The sequence below is a fragment of the Theropithecus gelada genome, chromosome 12, assembly GCF_003255815.1.
Source record: "Theropithecus gelada isolate Dixy chromosome 12, Tgel_1.0, whole genome shotgun sequence".
In the NCBI taxonomy this organism is placed as follows: Eukaryota; Metazoa; Chordata; class Mammalia; order Primates; family Cercopithecidae; genus Theropithecus; species Theropithecus gelada.
Window position 1 is genome coordinate 45,935,624 of NC_037680.1, and position 24,944 is coordinate 45,960,567.

At 39.1% G+C, this 24,944-nt stretch overlaps 1 protein-coding gene across 1 annotated transcript in view; it reads right to left on the minus strand.

The window, feature by feature from the left end:
* Nucleotides 1-2,125: 2,125 nt before the first annotated feature.
* Nucleotides 2,126-24,944, minus strand: part of FASTKD1 (FAST kinase domains 1) — a 46,595-nt gene continuing 23,776 nt past the window's right edge. Inside the window, exons 7-13 of the mRNA XM_025403951.1 lie at nt 23,613-23,744; nt 14,500-14,986; nt 13,005-13,119; nt 9,436-9,558; nt 4,000-4,138; nt 3,234-3,348; nt 2,126-2,296 (exon numbers count right to left, since the gene is read on the minus strand). Coding sequence (XP_025259736.1) covers nt 2,201-2,296; nt 3,234-3,348; nt 4,000-4,138; nt 9,436-9,558; nt 13,005-13,119; nt 14,500-14,986; nt 23,613-23,744 — 1,207 coding nt within the window. The 3' untranslated portion in view covers nt 2,126-2,200. The remainder of the gene's footprint in view (nt 2,297-3,233; nt 3,349-3,999; nt 4,139-9,435; nt 9,559-13,004; nt 13,120-14,499; nt 14,987-23,612; nt 23,745-24,944) is intronic.

Consider the following 24,944-nt stretch of genomic DNA (forward strand, 5'->3'; position numbering starts at 1 on the left):
AGCAAGAGGCAAGCGGTGGGCAGGCGAGTGAGCATTACCACTTGAGCTCCACCTCCTGTCAGATCAGCAGCTATGTTAGATTCTCATAGAGGGACGAACCCTATTGTGAAATGTACATGCAAGGGAACTGAGTTGCATGCTCCTTATGAGAATCTAACTAATGCCTGATGATCTGAGGTGGAACAGTTTCATCCTGAAACCATACCATCCCCTAACTGCTGTCCATGGAAAAACTGTCTTCTGCAAAAATGGTCCCTGAGGCCAAAAAGGTTGGGGACTGCTGGCCTAGAGAGAGTAGGAGATGTGACAGGTAAAAAAATTAGATAATGTGTAACAACTAGTGAAAGTATACCAGGGTTATTCAATCAAGATTTCCATGTACCTCAAGTATATAATGACTAAATTTTTAATTATTTATATCTAAAGGAAATCCTTTATAACCCTCATAAGCCTAATCATTTTATTCTAAAATTGCATAGTCAAATATTTTAACCTATTCAAGGGTTTAGTTCTTGTTATCACTTGCTTGCGAAATAGAACACATTTCATGGAAATTAAACACTCTGAATTTAGCATTTCCACTAATATGAGTATGAGGAAATTCAGAAAGAGGAAGAGATAATGAGACATCTTTCACTTACTATTCTGATTTTGTTTTTCATAAAACGTTTTGTGAAGTTAATATTCCACAAAATCATTCAGTATTAGAGTTCAAATCATGCAGTCATTGGATATTTTAAACATGTACTTCAACTAAGCCTAAGCCAAATATCAGTAAGCAAATTACATGCAAGACACATATTTTAAAGCTATGCTTATGATAGAAGGCGCTCCAGCTACCAACTTATTTTGAGATAGTGTGAATTGAGAGGGTCATGGAGTCAGAAGATAGCCACCTTTCAGATGGTCAATTACCTCCACCACCACCAGGTGGCCTAAGTGAGGGTAGTTAGGCTGTGGCCTGCTAAGCACAAAACATCACTCTTAGAGAAGGGTTGGGGATTTATATCACATAGTAGGCCCTTAGTAACCATTTTATTGAATCAATGTGTTGTAAGACAGGGAAAAGCCATTATTCCCTCAACATGTGTAGGATTACACCAGGTCAAGATTGGTCCACTCAGCTACTACCCCACTTCATTGCTTCCATTTAGGAGAAAACGTATCTCATTTTCTCTTGAACCAGTCAGGCTTTCACATGCGCCACTTCAAAACTATTTTCAAAGTACGAATGATTTTCATATTGCTAAATTTAATAACCATTTCCCATTTCTCATCTTTCCTGACCTTTCAGCAGCATCTGATACAACTACTCACTTCCTCCTTGAAATGCTTTATCCACTTGGCTTCTAGAAGTATTACTACCTTCCTTCCTCCTACCTCATTGGCCATCCCTGCTCAGTCTCTTTTCCCAATTCCTCCTCTTCCTCTTAATCTTTTAATGTTGGAGCACCTGAAAACTCAGTCCTCAGACCTCTCCTCCATTCACACTCTTCTCTAATCTCATTTAAAAGACATCACAAACTCAACATATCTAAAGCAAACTTGTGATCAACCCTCACCACATGCCCCCCATCTTGCTCTTCCTGTAGACTCCCCCATCTTAATTAATGCTAATGACATCCTCTGAGTTGCTTAGGACAAAAACTTAGATTTATCCTTGACTCCTATTTCTCTCATACCTTATATCCAATCAGTGAGCAAATTGTTGCCTTTACCTTCAAAATATATCCAAAAAATCCGACTACTTCTCATTACCTCCACTGCTACCACGCTCTCCAAGTCACCATCCATTCTTGCCTGGATTATTGCAATGACCTCATAGAGAGTTTTCTTTCTTACACATTTGCCTCATTGTAGTATTTTCTTACCTCAATAAGGTAGCCAAAGTAATGCAGTTAAAATGTGAGTTCATATCATTCCTTGCTTGAAACCCTCCAATGGCTTCTCATCTCACTCAGAGTAGCCAAGAGGTTGTATTTGACTCTGTTATCTCTTACCTTTTCCCTTATACACTCCCATCCCACTCCCTACTTGTTCTGCTCCAGCCACACTGGATCCTTTGTTATTCTGAAACATGCCAGGTATGTTCCCACCTTAGGACATTTGTACCTATTATTTTTTTATTGAGACAGGCCACTTAATTAAAATAAGTCCAGATGTGACAAATGGTAACATTCATTTTAAATAAAAACTACAGTCATGACTTGACTTCTCCAAATATACGTTCTCTCAGGTAGTCCATTCGAGCATCCTTTGTTGACAGTGCCATAGAGTTCCATTCGAATTGAGAAATCTGTAAAATAAGTAATGTAGTTTGAATGAAAGTTTTAAAGCAACAACAAAAAACATTGAGGAAGACATGTAAGCACTACTGATCAAAGCTGTAGGAATCCTATGAAATTAGTTTATGTAAGGATAGCCTGTGAACCCTTATTGGAAGTCAAGTGGGTCCTTCTGACATTGCCTAGAAGACTTTTTTCTGCTCCTTTCCTCCTCCTTTTCCTACAATACCAATGATGGACACTTTTTCCTACATAGTCTTCTATATTCATACACTAGTTGTTTCCTCTGATAACTCTATCCATCTCTACAGTGCCTCTCTTAGAAGATACAGAAATCATAAGATATAGATATTCTAAAGACAATAAAATAAATGACAACTTTTATTTATTTTTATGAGACAGGGTCTTGCTCTGTCACCCAGGCTGGAGTGCAGTGGGACAATCACGGCTCACTGCAGCCTCAATCTCCTAAGATCAAGCAATCCTCCCACTTCAGCCACCCAAGTAGCCACAGGGATGAGCTATTGCACCTGGCCTGTTTGAGGGATACATTTTAAAAAACATATTTAAAAAGGTAATTCTGTCCCAGCACTTTGGGAGGCCGAAACGGGCGGATCACGAGGTCAGGAGATCGAGACCATCCTGGCTAACACGGTGAAACCCCGTCTCTACTAAAAAAAATACAAACAACTAGCCGGGCGAGGTGGCGGGTGCCTGTAGTCCCAGCTACTCGGGAGGCTGAGGCAGGAGAATGGTGTAAACCCAGGAGGCGGAGCTTGCAGTGAGCTGAGATCCGGCCACTGCACTCCAGCCTGGGCCACAGAGCGAGACTCCGTCTCAAAAAAAAAAAAAAAAAGGTAATTCTGGAACTTTCACATGAAAAGGAAGCACATGTACAGCTAGTGTCTCTGGGCTTTTTAGAGGCTGAATTACATGAGTATTTCATACCTGAATTACACGATACCCCAGAATTTCCAAATGTCGTTTTTTCATAGCAAATTTTCCTTTCATGTGAGGGATATTTCTACAAAATGATTTTGAATCCAAAAATTCCAAAGCAATCCTACATAAGATAAAAAATATTTACTTCTAAAATCAAAATAAGAAACTGAATAATTACAAGCCTTTCAGAAACAAGACTGCATCTTTATAAACTAACAAAAGCCAATGAATATAAATGAGTATATCCAGTTATGTTTCTACTAAGAAATTAGTAATTAATGACAAACCTATTTAGTTACACAAAATAATTGTAAATATCTGTCTGCTTTCATCCATTTTTTTTTTGTCCAATATATATTTACACATGCCTACTATACATAAGCCACTGTGAGGGGTACAAAGATGAAGTGACACAGCTTATAGTCTAACAGAGAACACATGATGTATAGTAAGTTACTGTAATGCAGTGTAGGAAGTGGCTAAGTGCTATGAGAAAAGTAGAGAGGTATGGGAGCACAAAAGAAGATACTATTTTACTTCTAGTTGAGGACAATTCTTTTAGTACTTTAATTAGGGAGATTGCTAGGCTTTGGACAGAAGAAAGCAGAACATTAAAGCAGAAGGGACAGAAAAAGCAAAGTTACAAAGGTGGAATGCATGACATACAAGGAACAGATTCCACTACTTTCAATCTTTGATCATTGACTTCAGTATAGTACCCCAAATTTAACATTTAGATATTAATACAATCTAAAACTAAGAGACAAATTACCTTTCAGCCCCTGGTGGCAGCCTTGATCCAACTATTTCAGTATTTGGTTCCCAGGGCATTTCTGATAGCTGTCCCAATGCTGTATTATGGCTTCCATATGGAAGAGGTTTTTTTCTTTTATCCAAGATACACTCAAAATCTTAAGGAAGCATAGAAACTGGCAGTATGAATTAGGTAAAGTCTTACAGATAAAAGTTTTAAGATATATTTGAAATATATATGCATATATTTGTACACAAACCCACTCACAAAAGAATGATGAACCTCTTAAATCATCCAAGTAATTTTTATAAGATCTGGTCCAATGGCACCTCTCTTTGGAAATTAATCAATAAAAAATCAACCAGAAGAATTACAAAACAATATTAAGTACCAGGATACATTTAGCACTGGGCTAGGCCAAATCACATTAAAGAGTTTTAATCTCTTTAAAGCTCTTGGTTACATTTGGAGGAAGCTAAACCAACTCATCTGAAAATTAATAAAGAAAAAGATTCAAGCATTTATCCTCTTTCCTACATGAACTGTACATAAGGGTAACTAAAGAGTTGATATGGGAAAGTCCTTTTTAGACAAATTCCAGCTAATAAATGTAGAAGGCATGATAGATGTAGAATATCGCTGCTTTACCACCCCTCTGAATGATGGATTTAGGCAATGAGTGATCATTAATAACTGCTAAAATCAGCAGGTGAAAAGCTGACAGGGGAACTTTCTGTTGAATGAATCAGCTGATAACATACAAACCCACTAATGAGTCTTAATACATAAAAGACAACCAGGCCAGGCACAGTGGCTCACACCTGTAATCCCAGCATTTTGGGAGGCCGAGGCAGGCAGTGTGCTTGAGCTCAGGAGTTCCAGACCAGCCTGGGTAACATGGCAAAACCCAGTCTCTACAAAAAATTTAAAAAATATGCCAAGTGTAGTGGCAGCTAGTCAGGCCAAGGAGGCTGAGGTGGGAGGATCCCTTGAACCTAGGATGTCAAGGCTGCAGTGAGCCATGCTTGTGCCACTGCACCTCAGCCTGGGCAACAGAGCCAGACTCTGTCCCCACCCAAAAAAAAAGAAAAGAAAGAAAAAGAAAAAGAAACCAGCCTTGTGAGCCTCCTGATAGGAAGAAATAAGAAGTACAAGCCACTTACGAAGTTTTTGGCCAAAAAGAAAAACCTAAAAAAATCCTAAAATCTAATCAAGTCTCTAGATATCACTAATGGTTTACAGCAAACCCAGGTTTATAGTAAAAACATTAAAAACTGTTAGATGACATATTAAATGTTATCACAGAGTTGCAATTAGAATTCTAAGTTCGAAATGTGAAAAAAAAAAAACTTATTCTCAATTAAATTTTAAGTTAAAAAAAGGAGAAGTAGGAAAGGAAAGGTTAAACTAAAAACTGCAAACCAACCGAGTGGAATGTTAAGATCCCAATTTGAACAAATAAACTGTAAAATAAACATAAAAGACACTTAAAACAGGAAAAGCAAAGGTATAGGGGTAGAGTACATGAGACGTATGAGGAATAGATTCCACTATCTTCAGTCCTTCATCATTGGGTTCATTATAGTACACCAAATCTAACATTTTGATAAAATGTTAAATTTTATCTAAAATTTCTCATATCTCTCTACTTATGTTAAATTTCCCATAATTCTACTACCTTCAATCCTTGATCATTGAGTTCATTATAGTATGCCAAATCTAACATTTACATAAAATGTTAAATTTTACCTAAAATTTCCCATATCTCTCTACTTATGTTAAATTTCACATACTGCTCTACATTTCTTTAAAAATATTAAATTATTATTAATGGTTATAGGATGATAAAGATGATATTGTTGTTTTTAAAGTCATTCTTATCTTTTAGATATACATCCTGAAATGATGTCTGTGATTTGAAAAGAATCAGATGGAACTCTGGTGAAAAACTAAGGCACTGAACCATCTTTAAGTTAATTATGAAACATGAAATATATAGCTTTCTCATTAAGAGAATGAATTCTAGAGCCAGAATGCCAAGCTCAAATCCTGGCTCTGTCATTTGCCAGGTATATAACCTTGGGCAATCAATAATGTTTGTGGGCTTCAGTCTCCTCATCTGTAAATAATTTACATACTTCATAGGGATATAATTTTACTATACGCATACACACACACAAGTACTTATAAAGTACTTAAAACAGTGTCTAACACATAATAAGCAATATATAAAGATATATCTATAATTGTTATTTGAAATTGCAGCATTGTTTGACAGATGGACATACCAGCAAAAAAAATCTTACAGATCGATTAAATAATAGCATACTCAACAAAATATGTAGTAACTAAAAAAGATGTTGTATAAGCATATCTGTTGGCATAGAAAAATATTCACAACATATAAAGTTATAAACTGCTATGAACTGAATGTGTCCCCCAAAATTCGTATGTTGAAACATAATCATCAATGTGTTAAAAATAATAGTGGACCTTAGGCCAGGCATGGTATCTCACACCTGTTACCCTAGCATTTTGGGTGGCAGAGGCAGGAGGATTGCTTGAGCTCAGGAGTTTAAGACCAGCCTGTGCAACATGGTGAAACCCCATCTCCACAAAAAAACACAAAAATTAGCCTGGTGTCATGGTGTGTGCCTGTAGACCCAGCTACTCAGGAGGCTGAGGTGGGAGAATCACTTGAGCTCTGGAAGCAGAGGATGCAATGCACTATGATCATGCCACTGCACTCCTGCACTGCCCTCCAACCTGGGTGACAGAACAAGAGCCTTTTTCAAAAAAAAAAAGAGGTAGCACCTTTAGGAGATGATTAAGTCATGAGGGCAGAGCCCTCGTTAATGAGATTAGTGACACTATAAATAAGCATCCTTTGCCTTCCTGTCCCTTCTGCCATGGGAGGACACAGCATTGAAAGAACCATCTTGGAAGCAGAGGCCAGGTCCTTACTAGATACCAAACCTGTTGGTATCTCGAGCTTGGAATTCCTAGCCTCCAGAATTTCTGTTGTTTATAAATTAACCAGTCTCAAGTATTTTGTTGTAACAGCAGAAAAGGACTAAAACACAAACACTATAGAAGAAAACCATTTTTGTCTTTTTCTAAGTTAGGAAAACAGACACCAAAAGCAAACAGTGGCTATATCATGGGTAATTTTTCTTTTTCGTTATCTTCCTTTTCTAGTTTTTCTATGCTAAGCATGTCTTGTGTAATTTTTTTAAGAGATGGGGTTATGTTCATATTGTTCTGAAGAAAACAAGAACAATTTTAAAAAGAGATGGTGTCTCACTATATTGCCCAGGCTGGAATCAAACTTCTGGGCTCAAGTGATCCTCCTACCTCTGTCTCTCAAAGTAGCTAGGATTACAGGCTTGCACTACCATGCCCAGCTTCAATGTTTGTTTCTTGTTTTGTTTTGTTTTTGTTTTAGAGACACAGTCTTGCTCTGTCACTCAGGCTAGAGTGCAGTAGAGTGACTGTAACTCACTGTAGACTCCAATTCCTGGGTTCAAGAGATCCTCCCACCCCAGCCTCCTAATGGGACTACAAGGGCATGCCACCATGCCTGCTAATTATTTATTTATTTATTTAGAGACAGGGTCTCACTGTATTGCCCAGGCTGGTCTCAAACTCCTGAGCAATGGGACTAGAGGGGCATACCACCATGCCTGTTATTTTATTTATGTATGTATTTATTTATTTAGAGATAGGGTTTCACTATATTGCCCAGGCTGGTCTCAAACTCCTGAGCTCAAGCCATCCTTCCACCTCAGCCTCCCAAAGTGCTGAGACTATGTGTATGAGCATGAGCCACTGTGCCCAGCCAATTTATGGATTTTTGTCACTCATACCCAACTCAATCCTGATTAATATAAAATCAAAGGAAACTTGTGTTTTGTAACACAAGATGAGAGTATTAATGATTATCTAGTTCACCTTCCTGCCCAGTATAAAAATCACACACATCTATCATCTGAATATTCAGCCTCTGCCTCAACATTACTTCTTCAGAAAGCAGCCAATAATTCTCCTTATACCAAGTTAAATCTGCTTTCTTTCATTTTTACCATTTTGTTCATCTTTAAGATAGAGATACCTAGTTCTCTACTTAACAATCCTTCAAACATTTTAAAAGATTATGGTCCCCATAAGACTTCTATTTTTCAGACTAAGCATCCTTTTTTCTTCCCCCGCCCCAAGTAAGATATATTGGGCTGGGCACAGTGGCTCACACCTGTAATCCCAACACTCTGGGAGGCTGAGCTGAGGCAGGAGAATCGCTTGAGCCCAGGAGTTTGAGACCAGCCTGGGCAACATAGTGAGACCCTGTCTCTATAAAAAAATTAAAATAAAAATAAATGTATTGAGCACTTACTATGTTCCAAGGATAGTGTTAAATGCTTCACATGCAATATCTCAGTTAATCCTATCAAGTAGGCATTATTATCCCCATTTCACTGATGAAGAAGCTAACAAGGTTCGGAAGAACTTGCTCAAGGATTGAAATCCATGCAATCCTAGTCTTCTCTAGTTCTAAGACATGATTAGACAAGATCCTTCACTATCTGTCCTCCTTTGTTTCTAGACCCTACATATCACTGTCTCTTAAAAAGCACAAAATGCAAAAAAAAAAAAAATACAATATTAAGATGTCTGAAAAATAGAATACAATGGGATTACCAACTTTGTTGTTATTATTAACAATATAGTTTAAATAGTATTTGATTTTTGGCTACCATTTACGCTGTTAGTTTATACCAAGTTTATAATCCTTTTAAATATGCTGTATATATGCAGAGGTTTTCTAAACCTAAATTTAGAAAGTTTATGTTAATTATCTTAAAATTTTATCTTTTTCATTTAAGATCACCATTTGAATATAGCAATATCTTTGAAAATTTTATATTGCCATCAACATAAGCTAGTCCACTAGCTTTATGTAATCCACAATTCAATTAGAATGCATTTCACAACTAGAACAGTTGAGAAACAAGATTAATCAGGTTAACATCAAGCACAGTATCTTTGGAAATCTTCATCCAGGCTGATATTCCAACTTAGTTTTTCAGATGAACTTAAAACAATGAAATAGAGATTAAAGAGTCATTTCCCTTATTTTCACACACCGAATGGAGAGGACAGAATCTTTTGAAGATACAGAAACATTCAGTGAATCTGAATCTGGGTTTTACTTAGAATTGGTGGAGGACTGACCTTAATTTTATTTTATTTTCTAAAGAACAGAAAATGCTCCTGGTTATCAACACTGAGCCATGCAAACTTGAGGATTTATTCTATTGTTCTTTCTACCTGTTTGGAAATTTTAATAATAATAACAACTTGAAAAAAAATCAAAAAACTTTTAAAAATTCCAACTGATGATTCTATTCATATTAGTTTGATTTTCTGAAAGTAACTAATAACCTACCAATAACTTACCTACTGTGTGGTAATAAGGCGTAAGAACCGAGGCTTTTACACAATTGATTCCTCCTAGTACCTCTGCTAACATTTTATAAATCTGCTGTTGTGCTCCATTCATGACGCCAATACCTTTATAAAATATAAAGAATTAGTCTACTTAATCTTTTTTTTTTTTTTTTGAGATGGAGTTTTCACACTTGTTGCCCAGGGTGGAATGCAATGGCACGATCTCGGCTTACTGCAACCTCCGTCTCCCCAGTTCAAGCAATTCTCCTGCCTCAGCCTCCTGAGTAGCTGGGATTACAAGTGTGCACCCCCACGCCCGGCTAATTTTGTATTTTTAGTAGAGACGGGGTTTCTCCATGTTGTTGGTCAGGCTGGTCTCAAACTCCTGACCTCAGGTGATCTGCCAGCCTTTCAGCCTCCCAAAGTGCTGGGATTACAGGCGTGAGCCACTGCACCCGGCCTTAATCAGTTTTTTAATGAAAATCATTTCAATTCTACAAATTGAAAAATAAAGATTAATATTTCCAATAAGAGCTTCAATGTAATATCTTATGTAATGACACTAAATTCAATAAAAGTTCTTTGCTCTCAACTGAAAGAGGGTTATGTCCCAAATATTAAGAAATTCTTAGGCCGGGCGCGGTGGCTCAAGCCTGTAATCCCAGCACTTTGGGAGGCCGAGGCGGNCGGTGGCTCAAGCCTGTAATCCCAGCACTTTGGGAGGCCGAGGCGGGCGGATCACGAGGTCAGGAGATCGAGACCATCCTGGCTAACATGGTGAAACCCCGTCTCTACTAAAAATACAAAAAAACTAGCCGGGCGTGGTGGCGGGCCCCTGTAGTCCCAGCTACTCGGAGGCTGAGGCAGGAGAATGGCCTGAACCTGGGAGGCGGAGCTTGCAGTGAGCCGAGATCGCGCCACTGCACTCCAGCCTGGGTGACACAGCGCGAGACTCCGTCTCAAAAAAAAAAAAAAAAAAAAACTGTTCCAAACACAACTCAGACCCAAAATAAAAAGGAAAAGGAAAAAGAAAAAGTAATTTCCTGTCTCTGCTATCCTCACATATTGCTTCTGCTAAGGCTAACAGCAGGAAGGACTATTTCTATTCTACTTTTTTCTAGTACTGAAATATTATCAAAAGACTTTTCTGGCCGGGTGTGGTGGCTCATGCCTGTAATCCCAGTACTTGGGAGGCCAAAGTGGGAGGACTACTTGAGCCCAGGAGTTTGATATCAGCCTGGGCAATGTAGCAAGACCCCATCTCTAAATTTAAAAGATAATTTCTTTAAAGACCTTTTTAAGAGATGCAAAAATAATTAGCATAAGAGCAGCAACCCTTCAAACAGTTGACAAACATCTATTAAGATTCTTAAGAAACATTTTTTTTACTTTTAAAAAACAATCTGGCAAGACTCCGTCTCAAAAAAAAAAAAATCTAAATAGACAGAAACAATCAGACATTATGTGCCTCCAGATGTGATCTAAATATAAGGTACACAGCACCACATACAAGTTATTTTTGCTGTAAATGTTTAATCTGAACCTAACCAAGCATCTATACCTAACTTCTAGTTTACTACAAATGCAGGAGATGGGGAAGCAAGTTAAAGGAAAACAATCAGACAAATCCAGAATGTGGCACAATTTATAATAAATGGCCAGTCATTTTATAAAAATAAATATCAAGCAAAAAAGATGGAGGAAAATACATAACTACTCAATATTGGTTGTTTAAAAAAAAATAGTTATAGTCAGGCACTGTGGCTCACGTCTGTAATCCCAGCACTTTGGGAGGCTGAGGTGGGTGGATCACCTGAAGTCGGGAGTTCCAGGCCAGCCTGACCAACATGGAGAAACCCCGTCTCTACTAAAAATACAAAATTCGCCAGGTGTGGTGGAGCATGCCTGTAATCCCAGCTACTCGGGAGGCTGTGGCAGGAGAATCGCTTGAACCCAGGAGGCGGAAGTTGCAGTGAGCCGAGATCGCGCCATTACACTCCAGCCTGGGTAACAAAAGCAAAACTCTGTCTCAAAAAAAGAAAAAAGCTGGCCGGGCGCAGTGGCTCAAGCCTGTAATCCCAGCACTTTGGGAGGCCGAGACGGGAGGATCACGAGGTCAGGAGATCGAGACCATCCTGGCTAACACGGTGAAACCCCGTCTCTACTAAAAAATACAAAAAACTAGCTGGGCGAGGTGGCCCGCGCCTGTAGTCCCAGCTACTCAGGAGGCTGAGGCAGGAGAATGGCCTGAACCCGGGAGGCGGAGCTTGCAGTAAGCTGAGATCTGGCCACTGCACTCCAGCCCGGGCGACAGAGCAAGACTTCGTCTCAAAAAAAAAAAAAAAGAAAAAAGTTATACAAGATAATTTGGTGACTATTGGGAAAATTTGATTACAGACTAGGTAGTAGATGGTACTTGTTCATTTTCTTTAGTAATAGTAATGATACCAGTATTGTAGTTACATAGGAGAATGTCCTTATAACCCGAAGTACATAGAGCTGACAACTGGAAGGTTCATCATACACATACACACTTGTGCATATACACAGAGCAAATGTGGCAAATGTTAATATTCAATCACAATTGTGGGTCTACAGCTTATTATACAGATGTTTGTTATATTGTTCAATTTTTCTGTATATTTGAAAACCTAGATAGCAAAAAATTAAGAAAAAAACAAAAAACCAAGTCAATGCCAAGAAAAGAAAAAAGGGAAACAAAATTATAGACTATAAGAGACTGAAGAGATAACAACCAAACACAATGATTGAATACTGGGTCCAAAACAACTACTCTAAAATGTATTTTGGGAACACTTAGGGAGACTGAAACATGAACTGTGTATTAGTTATTAGGGAATTATGATTAAGTTTCTTACTGTGTCAACAGTATTGCGGTGGTATAGAAGAATGTCATTATTCTTAGGAGATGTATGCTAAAGTAATTAGGGGTGGAGGGTCACAATGCCTACAACTTTGAAATAGCTCAGAAAAAAATAAGAGAGTCAGAGAAACAAACAGATAAGCAAATACAATAAAATGTTAACATTATTGAATCTATACAGTGAGTATGTATGTGTTCTTTGTTTAATTATTTATACAAGTTTGACATTTTTCTTAATTAAAATGGATACAAAGTTTTTTTAGGGCCAGGAGCAGTGGCTCACACCTGTAATCCCAACATTTTGGGAGGCCTTGGCAGGTGGATCACCTGAGGTCAGGAGTTCTAGGCCACCCTGGCCAACATAGTGAAACCCTGTCTGTACTAAAAATGCAAAAAATTAGCCAGGTGTGGTGGCGCATGCTTATAGTCCAAGCTACTGGGGTGACTGAGGCAGGAGAATCACTTGAACCCAGGAGACAGGTTGCAGTGAGGCAAGATTGTGCCACTGCACTCCAGCCTGGGTGACAGAGCAAGACTCTGTCTCAAAAACAAACAAACAAACAAAAAACCTTTTTTTAAGTAGAGAATTCATGGCAATTATGGTTACCCTTTAAATGAGGGACATCTCCTAGCTCAGCAGCAACAGGTAACCTCTGACTTATTCACTCAGTGTATTACCAAACAATATACCTACCTAAATAAGAATTAAGATGTTGCACGCAAGTTCCAAAAAATTCATCCCTTTGAGGTGGATCATAGTTCAAAGTGCTGAATGGAAGAATAATAGCAAGGATTGTAAAAGGATGGATCTGTATAAAAAGAACCAAAAATTTATAGTTTAAACTTTAGGAAAATAAGACAAAATTTTAACCTAATTATTTTTTAGGAGAAATCTTTTCCTATCATCACTACAGTTAAATAATAAATGTATCACTCTGCTTATTAATTTTTCCATCCTGCTATAATTTATTTAACCCCACCCACAATTAATAACTCCAAAAGTGTTAATGTAACAAAAAAGAAGTAAATCAGACAATCTACAAATTTATTTTGTTAGGTGTAAAATTCTATTCTGGCTGGGAGTGGTGGCTCATGCCTGTCATCTCAACACTTTGGATGGCTGAGGTGGGAGGACTGCTTGAGGCCAGGAGTTTGAGATTAGTCAGAGCAACATAGTAAGACCCTGTCTTTATTTAAATTTAAAATAAATAAATTAATTCGGTTTCAGAATTCATTAGTCACTAAATTGAATAGGAAACAGTATCAGCAATTTCCATGATAATCAGTACATTTTATAGAATAATCATAATGTAGAGAAGTTTCTTAAATTACAATCATTAGCATTCATTTTTCTTTCATTTGCTTTTCTATTTCATTTTTCACTCATTCATCCAATACTTAATGACTTCCAGGCATTATACTAAGCAAGTTAACTTTTTATTTTCGGTTGTGAGAAACACTGTCTTTTAAATAAAGGCCTTACTCTGATATATTTATGATAGTGATTTTATAAGTGAGCTGCTTCTCATATAATCCATAAAGTGGCATTTTACAAGTAAGTCCCAGAAATAAATCTGCAAGAAGATGCAATGACAATTTAAGAATACTGTTGCCAATGGATACCTTACAATTTTCTCAGTTTTTAAGCTTATCTCATACTTTTGAATATAACTGCTTTTAAATGGTAAAAATGATAACACATGATTATAGAAATAAGAAAAAGTAAAACCAAAAATCATTCATACTCTGCTGTCCCAATATGAGTTTCCTCAAATAATTGATTCCTAATCTTAATACTGTAATGAACCAAAGAATGATTGCTGATTCTTTCCAAATCTGCAATGCTGGAAGAAGAAAGTGACTTCAAGGACAGGAACAACAAATCGCTGAAACAGAAACCAGAGTTTTCTCTGTTTTTTTAAACACACAGGGTCTCACTCTGTCACCCAGGGTGGTGTGCAGTGGTGCAATCACAGCTCACTGAGCCATAATTCCTGGGCTCAACCAATCCTCTCATCTCAGCCTCCCAACCACTGCAATTACAGGCTTGAGCTACCATATCTGACCCAGAATTTATTTAATTTTTAAGCCTCAGATTCCAATCCAAGTTCTCAAAATGCCTATGATAAAAATTATGCTTGCAGAAGTTGACAACTCTATAAAATTAATGTGTAACATTTAAATTTCACCTTTTCAATCTGCTGAACAGCCACTGAGGCTATCCTATCAAGTAGCAAAGTACTGAGGTAATCAGTATTAGAAATAAAAGATGCAATCTCCACAACATTTATGTAATTAATTTCATCCACGAAATGCTGTAAAGTAGCAATCGTTTCTTCAAGAAGTGACTCAGGAAACGCGTTTCCTCTGACAGATTTAAGTTCCTCCCATAACAGATCCAAACTGTTGCTGTGTTGTAGTCTCTGACGACCATAGTGATCTAATTTTTGAAGTAGTTTCAGTTGTTTCCCAGTAATACTATCCAAATACATGTGATCATACTGAATCCATCTTAAAACAGATGTAGCAAAACTACTCAGGTTATTTAGGTCACACTGTGGTAAAACGGCTTCAATTCGGGATATCCCCACTTCGTCCAAGTGAGGAGAAGGGAGCAGGGAAATAGCATACACCAGAAAGGACACCTCAGTTGGTATGAAACTAATTTTCAAATGACTGCAAAATAAAAAATGAAAAGAATAAAATTAATACATCAGCCACAAAACCAAAATATATATGTATTAAAATATGAATATATATAATGAGTACTACAATTAATAGGTAAAATGATGATTCAAAAAAACCTCTTTCAAACTGTGTTTTTCCTCTAATCTGAAGCCACAACAATCATCAACACAGAAGACTTCTGTGACCAAATGTGTGGGGGTTCTTCCAAGCAGCGGACACCAGCTGGGTGTCCAATTCAGTTCTGACACTATCTACCTGGAGACAGTGTCAGATCCCACAGGTTGGGAACTTGGTCTCTAAGACTGACCTCTCCCACAAAAACCCCAGACTCCAGTTGCAAAAGTAGGCCTCCAGAACTTCTGAGCAACTGGCTTCAAGTTGGGGTTCTCACGACCTCCTCTTTGGGTTTAATTTGCTGAAGTGGTTCACAGAACTCAGGGAAACAGTTGCTTATGTTTACAGATTTATTATAAAAGATATTATAAAGAATGCAGATGAAGGGACAGTAGAGTGAGGTATGTGGGAAGGGGTGCACAGCTTCCGTGCCCTCCCTGACCATGCCACCCTCCAAGAACCTCCACGTGTTCAGCTATCCGGAAGCAGTCCGAACCCACTCTTCTTGGGTTTGTATGAGCTTCGTGATGTCAGCATTTCTTCACATAGGGTGTTGGGTGGGATCTCTCAGGGGAGTGTCTTTAAGACCCACGATCAGAAAGGTGGAGGGAGATTAGAGTCCTGCTTTAGGGCAGGAGAGATATTCTGTTTCCAGAGCCCTAACACACCCAACATGGTAACAAAAGACTATAGCAAGAGCTATAGAAGTTATGAACTAGTAACTAGGACGAAAGCCAATATATGTAACATCACAGGTGGGCATAATACAAGTTAATTTAAGAAGAGTTAGATAGGCCAGGCATGGTGGCTCATGCCTGTAATCTCAGCATTTTGGGAGGCCGAGGAGGGCGGATTGCCTAAGGTCAGGAGTTCGAGACCAGTCTGGCCAACATGGTGAAATGCCGTCTCTATTAAAAATACAAAAAAATTAGCCAGGCATAGTGACGTGCGCCTGTAATCCCAGCTACTCGGGAGACTGAGGCAGGGGAATCCCTTGAGCCAGGGAGGTGGAGGTTGCAGTGAGCCGAGATCATGCCACTGCACTCCAGCCTGGGCGACAGAAGAAGACTCCATCTTAAAAAAAAAAAGAAATAGTCAGATAAATTCAATGATAGGTCCATAAAGGATTATTCAGGAAAGCCTAAGACTTCCTGATGCCCTCCATCTCAAAAGAAAAAAAAAAAGAAAAAAAAATCTTTAGGTATAGAAATAGTGGAAGGAATAAAAGAATAAAACAGGAAGACCTGTTCTATTCTGAAGCACAGGCCAAAATTTTTTATTCAAAAATAAAACCACAGTCCCAGGGAAACAAAAGGTCCATGTCAGAACAATGTTTCCAGTGCTGTTGCTGAAGAAAGAACTTGGGTTCAATTTCTGATATGACCTGTAAGGCCCTGGCATACTGTGATCACCTGATAAAACTGGTTCCTTTTTTGTTTCTGATACATAGTCCAACATTTAAAACAAACGAATAAACAAACAACAAAAGAAATAGGACATAGTTGACCCCATTTTCTACTTCTTTCCCAGATCCCCATGGCCCGAGTTGCACCACCAGGACAATAATTGTTTGAAAAAACAAATTAAAAAACTGGGGGCCAGGCATGGTAGCTCACACCTTTAATTCCAGCAATTTGGGAGGCCAAGGCGGGCATAGCTTGAGCTCAGAAGTTCGAGACCAGTCTGGCTAACATAATGAAACCCCATCTCTAGTGAAAATACAAAAAATTAGCCGGGTGTGGTGGCACATGCCTGTAATCCTAGCTACTGGGGAGGCTAAGGCATGAGAATCACTTGAACCCAGGAGGAGGAGGTTGCAGTGAACCAAAATCACGCCACTGCACTCCAGCCTCGGCGACAGAGCAAGACTTTGTCTCAAAAAAAAAAAAAAAAAAAACTTTAGGTATAGAAGTAGTGGAAGGAATAATACAATCTAAAACAAAACTGAGGCCGGGCACAGTGGCTCACGCCTGTAATTGCAGCACTTTGGGAGGCCGAGGCGGGCGGATCATGAGGTCAGGAGATCGAGACCACCCTGGCTAATATGGTGAAGCCCCATCTCTACTAAAAATACAAAAAAAAAATTAGCTGGGTGTAGTGGTGGGCGCCTGTAGTCCCAGCTACTCAGGAGGCTGAGGCAGGAGAATGGCGTGAACCCGGGAGGCGGAGCTTGCAGTGAGCTGAGATAGCTCCACTGTACTCCAGCCTGGGCAACAGAGTGAGACTCCGTCTCAAAAAAATAAATAAATACATAAATTGAGTTACCTTTAAAATATTTTTTAAATTAATTAATTTTTTTCTGGAGAAAGGGTCTCACTCTGGTGCCCAGGCTAGAGGGCTAGTGACACAATATAGCTCATTGCAGCCTTGACCTCTTGGGCTCAAGTACTCCTCCTGCCTCAGCTTCCCTACACACTGGGAATATAGGCACATGCCACCACACCCAGCTAATTTTTTGTTCTTTGTTGTTGAGACAGGGTCTTGCTTTATTGCCCAGGCTGGTCTTGAACTCCCGGGCTCAAACAATCCTCCCAGCTCAGCCTCCCAAAGTGCTGGAATTACAAGCATGAGCCTCTATGCCTGGCCATTTAAAATATTTAAATTAGCATACTAATATAATTGTAATATTAATATTCAGTGTTAGCAAGGGTGTACTGATACAGGCACTCTCATTCACTATTAGTAAACTTAAAAAGTTGGTGTAACTTCCTGGAAAGCAATTTAGCAGTATGGCTTTGAAAACTTTAAAAGTATTTTAATTATATCATTTGACATGGTCAATTCCTGTCTGGGAAACTAACCTAATAAACTAATATAAAATCCAGGTAAAATATATGTGTTGTTATTCATCTTTTTTTTCTTTTAGAGGGAGTCTTACAATGTTTCCCAGGCTGATCTCCAACTCCTGGGCTCAAGTGATCCTTCTGCCTCAGTTTCCCAAATATACCTGGGTGTAACTGAGATACAGGTGCACCCCACCATGCCTTATCATAGTTTTTAGATGGCTAAAACGTGAAAACAATCTAAATAATGAGGGGGAATAGTAATAAGTGAATTATGGTACAGTCAAATGATGGGTATTAACCAGCCATTATAAAAGATTTACAAAACATTCTTAATGATGTAGATGCTTATAAGGTAAAATGGCCAAAAACAAACAAACAAAATTGTATGGTAAACTAGGAAAAAAAATACATATATGTAGTATACAACAAGGAAATAAACCAAATTGTTGACAGTGGATGAATGAGTTTATGAATAATTTTTATTTTCTTCTTTATATTTTTTTCTTTTCTTTTCTTTTCTTTTCTTTTTTAGAGACAAGGTCTCACTCTATAGCCCAGGCTGGAGTGCTATGGCATGACCATAGTTCACTGTAACCTTGAGGTCCTGGGCTCAAGCGAGCCTCCTGCTGAGTAGCTAGGACTACAGGCATGAACTATTACACCCTGCTAATATTTTAGTTTTTTGTAGAGACGGGGGCTTGCTATGTTGAACATGCTGGTCTTGAATTCCTGGCCTCAAATGATCCTCCTGCCTCAGTCTCTCAAATATACTTTTTTCTGTTTTCCAAAATTTTCAAAATGATTTTTATATAATATTTGGTCCAGTGCCTGACACAAGCGGGCACTTAGTACTGCATATTTCCACTTCAGTGCAGATAATCTCAAGTAGATATTAGAAGGAATGTACTCTATTTGAACTAATAATTTACATAAATGCTTATGTAAAGAGGTCCTGAAACAGCTCAAGGAACCCAGAGTTTTCATGTACTGGAATAATGTCTGTTGTGTTTTTTTAACTTATTGAAATATAATCTACATAAAATATACATATGCCTTCCTCATTACCCTGTCCTCACCTCCAAGATTAACTATCTCTATTTGTAACTACATGGATTGGTTTTGCCTTTATACTTTATATAAATTGAATCATTCAGTATGATTTCCTTTCTTTTTTTTTTCTGAGACAGGGTCTCATTTGTTTTCCCAGACTGGAGTTGGAGTACAGTGGCGTGATCTTGGCGCACTGCAACCTCCACCTGGTGGACTCAAGTGACCCTCTTGCCTCAGCCTCGTGAGTAGCTGGGACTACAGTCACGTGCTACCACACCCAGCTACTTTTTGTATTTTTAGTAGAGATGGGGTTTTTCTATGTTGCCCAGGCTGGTCCTGAACTCCTACGCTCAAGTAATCTGCCTGCCTTGGCCTCCCGAAGTGCTGGGGTTACAGGCGTGAGCCACTGCGCCTAGTCAGTGTGATTTCTTTTGTGTCAGGCTTCTTTTGCTCAATACTACGTTTATGAGATTTGTGTATACTTTTGTCATATAGTATTCTCTTGTAAGAGTATAACAAAATTTATTTATTTATTCTATTGTTGATGGATATTTGATTTATTTCCAGTTTTTCGTTATTATCAACAGTACTGTTTATGAACAAATTCATGGTTTTTTTTTGTTTTTTTTTGTTGAGACAGAGTCTTGCTCTGTCGCCCAGGCTGAAGTGCAGTGGCCGGATCTCAGCTCACTGCAAGTTCCACTTCCCGGGTTTACGCCATTCTCCTGCCTCAGCCTCCCAAGTAGCTGGGACTACAGGTACTCCCAACTTTTAAATGTTAGTCAATAACTCAAACACTTTTGATATAATTTTAAACCACAGTGATACATAAAGGCTCTCCTTACTCAGAATTTAATAAACTTTTAACATTATCATATGTGTTTCAAGTCTTTTCATAAAAGCAACAAAACAAGGAAAATGAAATCTTCTTTGATGCTCCCACTCCTGCTCTTATTTTTCTGTTAACATACCTAAAAGTATTCATCGGTATTGAATAATTTAATTTTTTAAAAAACACTGTGCGCCGGGCGCGGTGGCTCAAGCCTGTAATCCCTGCACTTTGGGAGGCCGAGGTGGGCGGATCACGAGGTCAGAAGATCAAGACCATCCTGGCTAACATGGTGAAACCCCATCTCTACGAAAAAAATACAAAAAACTAGCTGGGTGAGGTGGCAGGCGCCTGTAGTCCCAGCTACTCGGGAGGCTGAGGCAGGAGAATGGCGTGAACCCGGGAGACGGAGCTTGCAGTGAACCTAGATAGCGCCACTGCACTCCAGCCTGAGCAACAGAGCAAGACTCCGTCTCAAAAAAAAAAAAAATACACTGTGCAATGTACGTTTACAGAAGCACAATTCACAATTGCAAAGATGTTAATCAACCTAAATGCCCATTGACTAATAGGTGGATAAAGAAAATGTGGTAAATATATACCATGGATATCATGGTGTATATTTAATACACCTTTCATCAGCCATTGAAAAGAACAAAATAATGTCTTTTCAGCAACTTGGGTGGAGCTGAAAGCCATTATTCTAAGTGAAGTAACACAGGAGGGGAAAATAAAAAACTGTATACTTTCACTTATAAGTGGGAGCTAAGCTATGAGTACGCAAAGGCATACAGAGTGATATAATGGACGTTAGAGACCAGAAAAGGGAAGTTGGTAGGTGAGCTAGGGATAAAAAAAACAACACATTAGGTACAAAATACAATACTCAGGTGATGGGTGCACTTAAAATCTCAGAATTCACCGCTATACAATTAATCCATGTAACAAAAAACCACTTGTACCCCAAAAGCTACTGAAATATTTTTTAAAAAAATAAAAACATAGGCCAGGTGCAATGGTTCATGCTTGTAATCCCAGCACTTTGGGAGACCGAGGCAGGTGGATCACTTGAGGTCAGGAGTTCAACACAAGCCTGGCCAACATGATGAAACCTCGTCTCTACTAAAAATACAAAATTAGCCAGGCGTGGTGCCTCATGTCTGTAATCTCAGCTACTTGGGAGGCTGACAGGAAAACTGCTTGAACCTGGGAGGCAGAGGTTGAAGTGAGCCGAGATCATGCCACTGTATTGCACCCTGGGTGACAGGGTGAGACTACATCTCAAAAAAAACAAAAACAAAAATAAAGCCGGGCGCGGTGGCTCAAGCCTGTAATCCCAGCACTTTGGGAGGCCGAGGCGGGCGGATCACGAGGTCAGGAGATCGAGACCATCCTGGCTAACATGGTGAAACCCCGTCTCTACTAAAAATACAAAAAACTAGCCGGGCGTGGTGGCGGGCGCCTGTAGTCCCAGCTACTCGGAGGCTGAGGCAGGAGAATGGCCTGAACCTGGGAGTCGGAGCTTGCAGTGAGCCGAGATCGCGCCACTGCACTCCAGCCTGGGTGACACAGCGCGAGACTCCGTCTCAAAAAAAAAAAAAAAAAAAAAAAAACAAACAAAAAAAAAAACAAAAATAAAAATAAATAAAAACATAAAAATAAAATATAGAAAATTTTTTAAAAGCATGCAAAAAAAAAAAAAAAACCCACTCTGCAGACATAAATCATGCCTGGGCTAGTGTATAATATCTAATTTAGAACATAAAATTCATAATTGAGAGTCAGTCTATGTGGAATTCTATACTAAATATGGAAGGGTTGAAGAAACAATAAGCATCTTATCATCTTACCATCTTAATAAGAAGAAAGTTATTTTTCAAGAAAAAGATAAACTTCGTTATAACATCCTAATATGCTAAATTCTCATCTGATAATATGTCATTTCATATTACTCAGTTCAAAACCTTTTTAACCATAATGGCATATCACTTTATTATAATAAAAATCATGTTCACCTATATGCTTGGTCTTTCAGAAATCACAGTAAGAAATCAGGCCAGGCACAGTGGCTCATGCCTGTAATCCCAGCACTTTGGGAGGCCGAGGCGGGTGGATCATGAGGTCAGAAGATTGAGATCATCCTTGGCTAACACAGTGAAACCCTGTCTCTACTAAAAAAAATACAAAAAATTAGCTAGGCGTGATGGCAGGCGCCTGTAGTCCCAGCTACTCAGGAAGCTGAGGCAGGAGAATGGAGTGAACCCGGGAGGCAGAGCTTGCAGTGAGCTGCAATCGCGCCACTGCACTCCAGCCTGGGCGACAAAGCGAGACTCCGTCTCAAAAAAAAAAGAAATCACAGTAAGAAATCAAACTAGTTGAGCACGCTGGTTCAAGCCTGTAAAACCACCTCTCAGGAGGCTAAGGTGGTAGGATTGCTTGAGCCCATGAGTTTGAGGATGCAGTAAGCTATGATCATGCCACTGCACTCCAGCTTGGGCAACAAAGTGAGACCGCCATCTCTACAGAAAAAAAAAAAAATTGCCAAGTGTGGTAGCACTACTACTTGGGAGGCTGAGGCGGGAAGATCACTTCAGCCTAGGACTTCGAGGCTACAGCAAGTTGTGATTGGCTGCAGTGAGCTATGATTGCACCACTGCACTCCAGCCCAGGGGACAGAGTGAGACCCTGTCTCTAACAACAACAACAAAAAAAAACTATATCTGTAGAAAATAAGGTGATTTTAAATTATAAAGGGAGGCCGGGCGCGGTGGCTCAAGCCTGTAATCCCAGCACTTTGGGAGGCCGAGATGGGCGGATCACGAGGTCAGGAGATCGAGACCATCCTGGCTAACACGGTGAAACCCCGTCTCTACTAAGAAATACAAAAAATAGCCGGGCGAGGTGGCGGGCGCCTGTAGTCCCAGCTACTCGGGAGGCTGAGGCCGGAGAATGGCGTGAACCCGGGAGGCGGAGCTTGCAGTGAGCTGAGATCCGGCCACTGCACTCCAGCCTGGGCTACAGAGCGAGACTCCGTCTCAAAAAAAAAAAAAAAAAAAAAAAAAAAAAAAAAAATTATAAAGGGAAAATTCTATATGAAAACACTTTTTCGCCAGGCACGGTGGCTCACATCTGTAATCCCAACACTTTGGGATGCTCAGGCAGGTGGATCACCTGAGGTCAGAAGCGAGACCAGCCTGACCAACACAGTGAAATCCCGTCTCTAGTAAAATTACAAAAATTAGCCGGGTGTGGTGGCACATGCCTGTATTCCCAGCTACTCAGGAGGCTGAGGCAGGAGAATCGCTTGAACCGGGGAGGCAGAAGTTGCAGTGAGCTGAGATCGCTCCACTGTACTCCAGCCTGGGCAACAGAGCAAGACTCTGTCTCAAAAAAAAAAAAGAAAAAAGAAAAGAAAACACTTTTTCACCAACATCACCATTATATCTTACTCTCAAAAATTTAATAAGCCTTAAAATAGGCATGCATGCAAGACTGAAAGGCCCTAAATATGAATGCTCCCAAATGGAGTTGAACTTTTGTCAGCAGTCCCAATCTCTTCATGGTGGCTCCATTTTGCAGGAAAGGAGAATGGCTTTGCTATTCATCAGTTTACTGCCATTCCTCTCCTAGGGAACTCATCACCCTGCTGGCCTCATTTCCATTTCAAAATATACCCAGCATGAGCATTGGCAGAATGGCTGCGAGGGAGATAAAGTGTCTTAACATTTTTACTATTTTGCCTCCATAACTTCTAGCACCACTGTACACAGTTAAACAAAACAAATATTGTGGCTAGAAAATGAAATACTAAGCAAAATTTCTATTTTAATCTTACCTAAGCAGTAATTCTCTAAGTTTTGCAGAAAACTCCTTCCTTTGGAAACGCAGAAAAGTCAGTGCTTGAGTTATCTTCAACAACTCTAATGGTTTATAGCTATCCAAATGTTTATGCAGAACTGAAGTAACTCTAAAAAGGATTGATAGAGCATATATTATAACCAGTTCATTCATTCATTACACATTTACTGTGGCGCTTTCACGCCAGACACTCTGCTGTGTGCTGGAGAAATAGCAATGAATGAGACGAGATTTTCTATTCCTGAAGAAATGTCTCAAGATGGCTCTAGAAATGTAAACAAACTAAAACAGAATGAAGTGAAAGCGATGAATTAAGTGTGAATGAAATAATATTCAATTATCAATAGTACAGGAAGAGAAAAGCATAGTTTTTCTTCCTCAATTTCACAGAGGATCAAATTCCACATCCTCCCCATAACAAAATCTTTACCAAGAGTTACCAATAATTAGCAAGACTAATTTAATTTTCTTCCCTAAATCCACTGGCCCTCAAATGAAGATGCTTAAAAGCAAAGGGAAATTCTAAAAGGCAGTAAGTTGGAAAAAAATGGGACATAAGAAATATTAAAATAAAGGAACATATAATAGGTCACGAAAAATTAAGCATATACAGTTAGGCATACATAAAAATATAAGTATATATTTTTTCTTCTGAAATCTCAAGTTACCGAAAAGCCAACAAATGGCAGTATGATTTCAAGGTAACATTGTGGTATGAGATAATCCAAGTTCATATAGAATTGACTGTGCTGCAGAAACTTTCCTTTTGAAAATTACAGACTTGGTGGTAATTTTGGGAGAATTGCTTGAGCCCAGGAGTTCAAGACCAGACTGGGCAAAATAGTAAGACCCTATCTCTACAAAAAATTTTAAAAATAAGAAAGAAAGAAAAGTAAGAAAAGAAAAAAATAAAAGGAGGGTCTTTATGGTCTCTATTTTACAAGGTTATGATGCTCTCTCTGCTTGAGTGTAATAGCACAAATAAAATGAAAAATGCTACAAACAATTGTCATTTCTACTTTGAAAACCAAACCAGCACTCTGGGAGGCTGAGGCAGATGAATTCCTCGAGCCCAGGAGCTGGAGACCAGCCTGGGTAACATGGCAAAACACATCTCTACAAAAAATACAAAAATTAGCAGGGCATGGCGACACGTGCCTGTAGTCCCAGCTACTCAGGAGGCTGAGATGGGAGGATCAGTTGAGCCTGGGAGGTGAAGGGTGCAGTGAGTTGTGATGGCACCGCTGCACTCTAGCCTCGGCAACAGAGTCATACCCTGTCTCAAAAAAAAAAGGCCAGGCACTGTGGC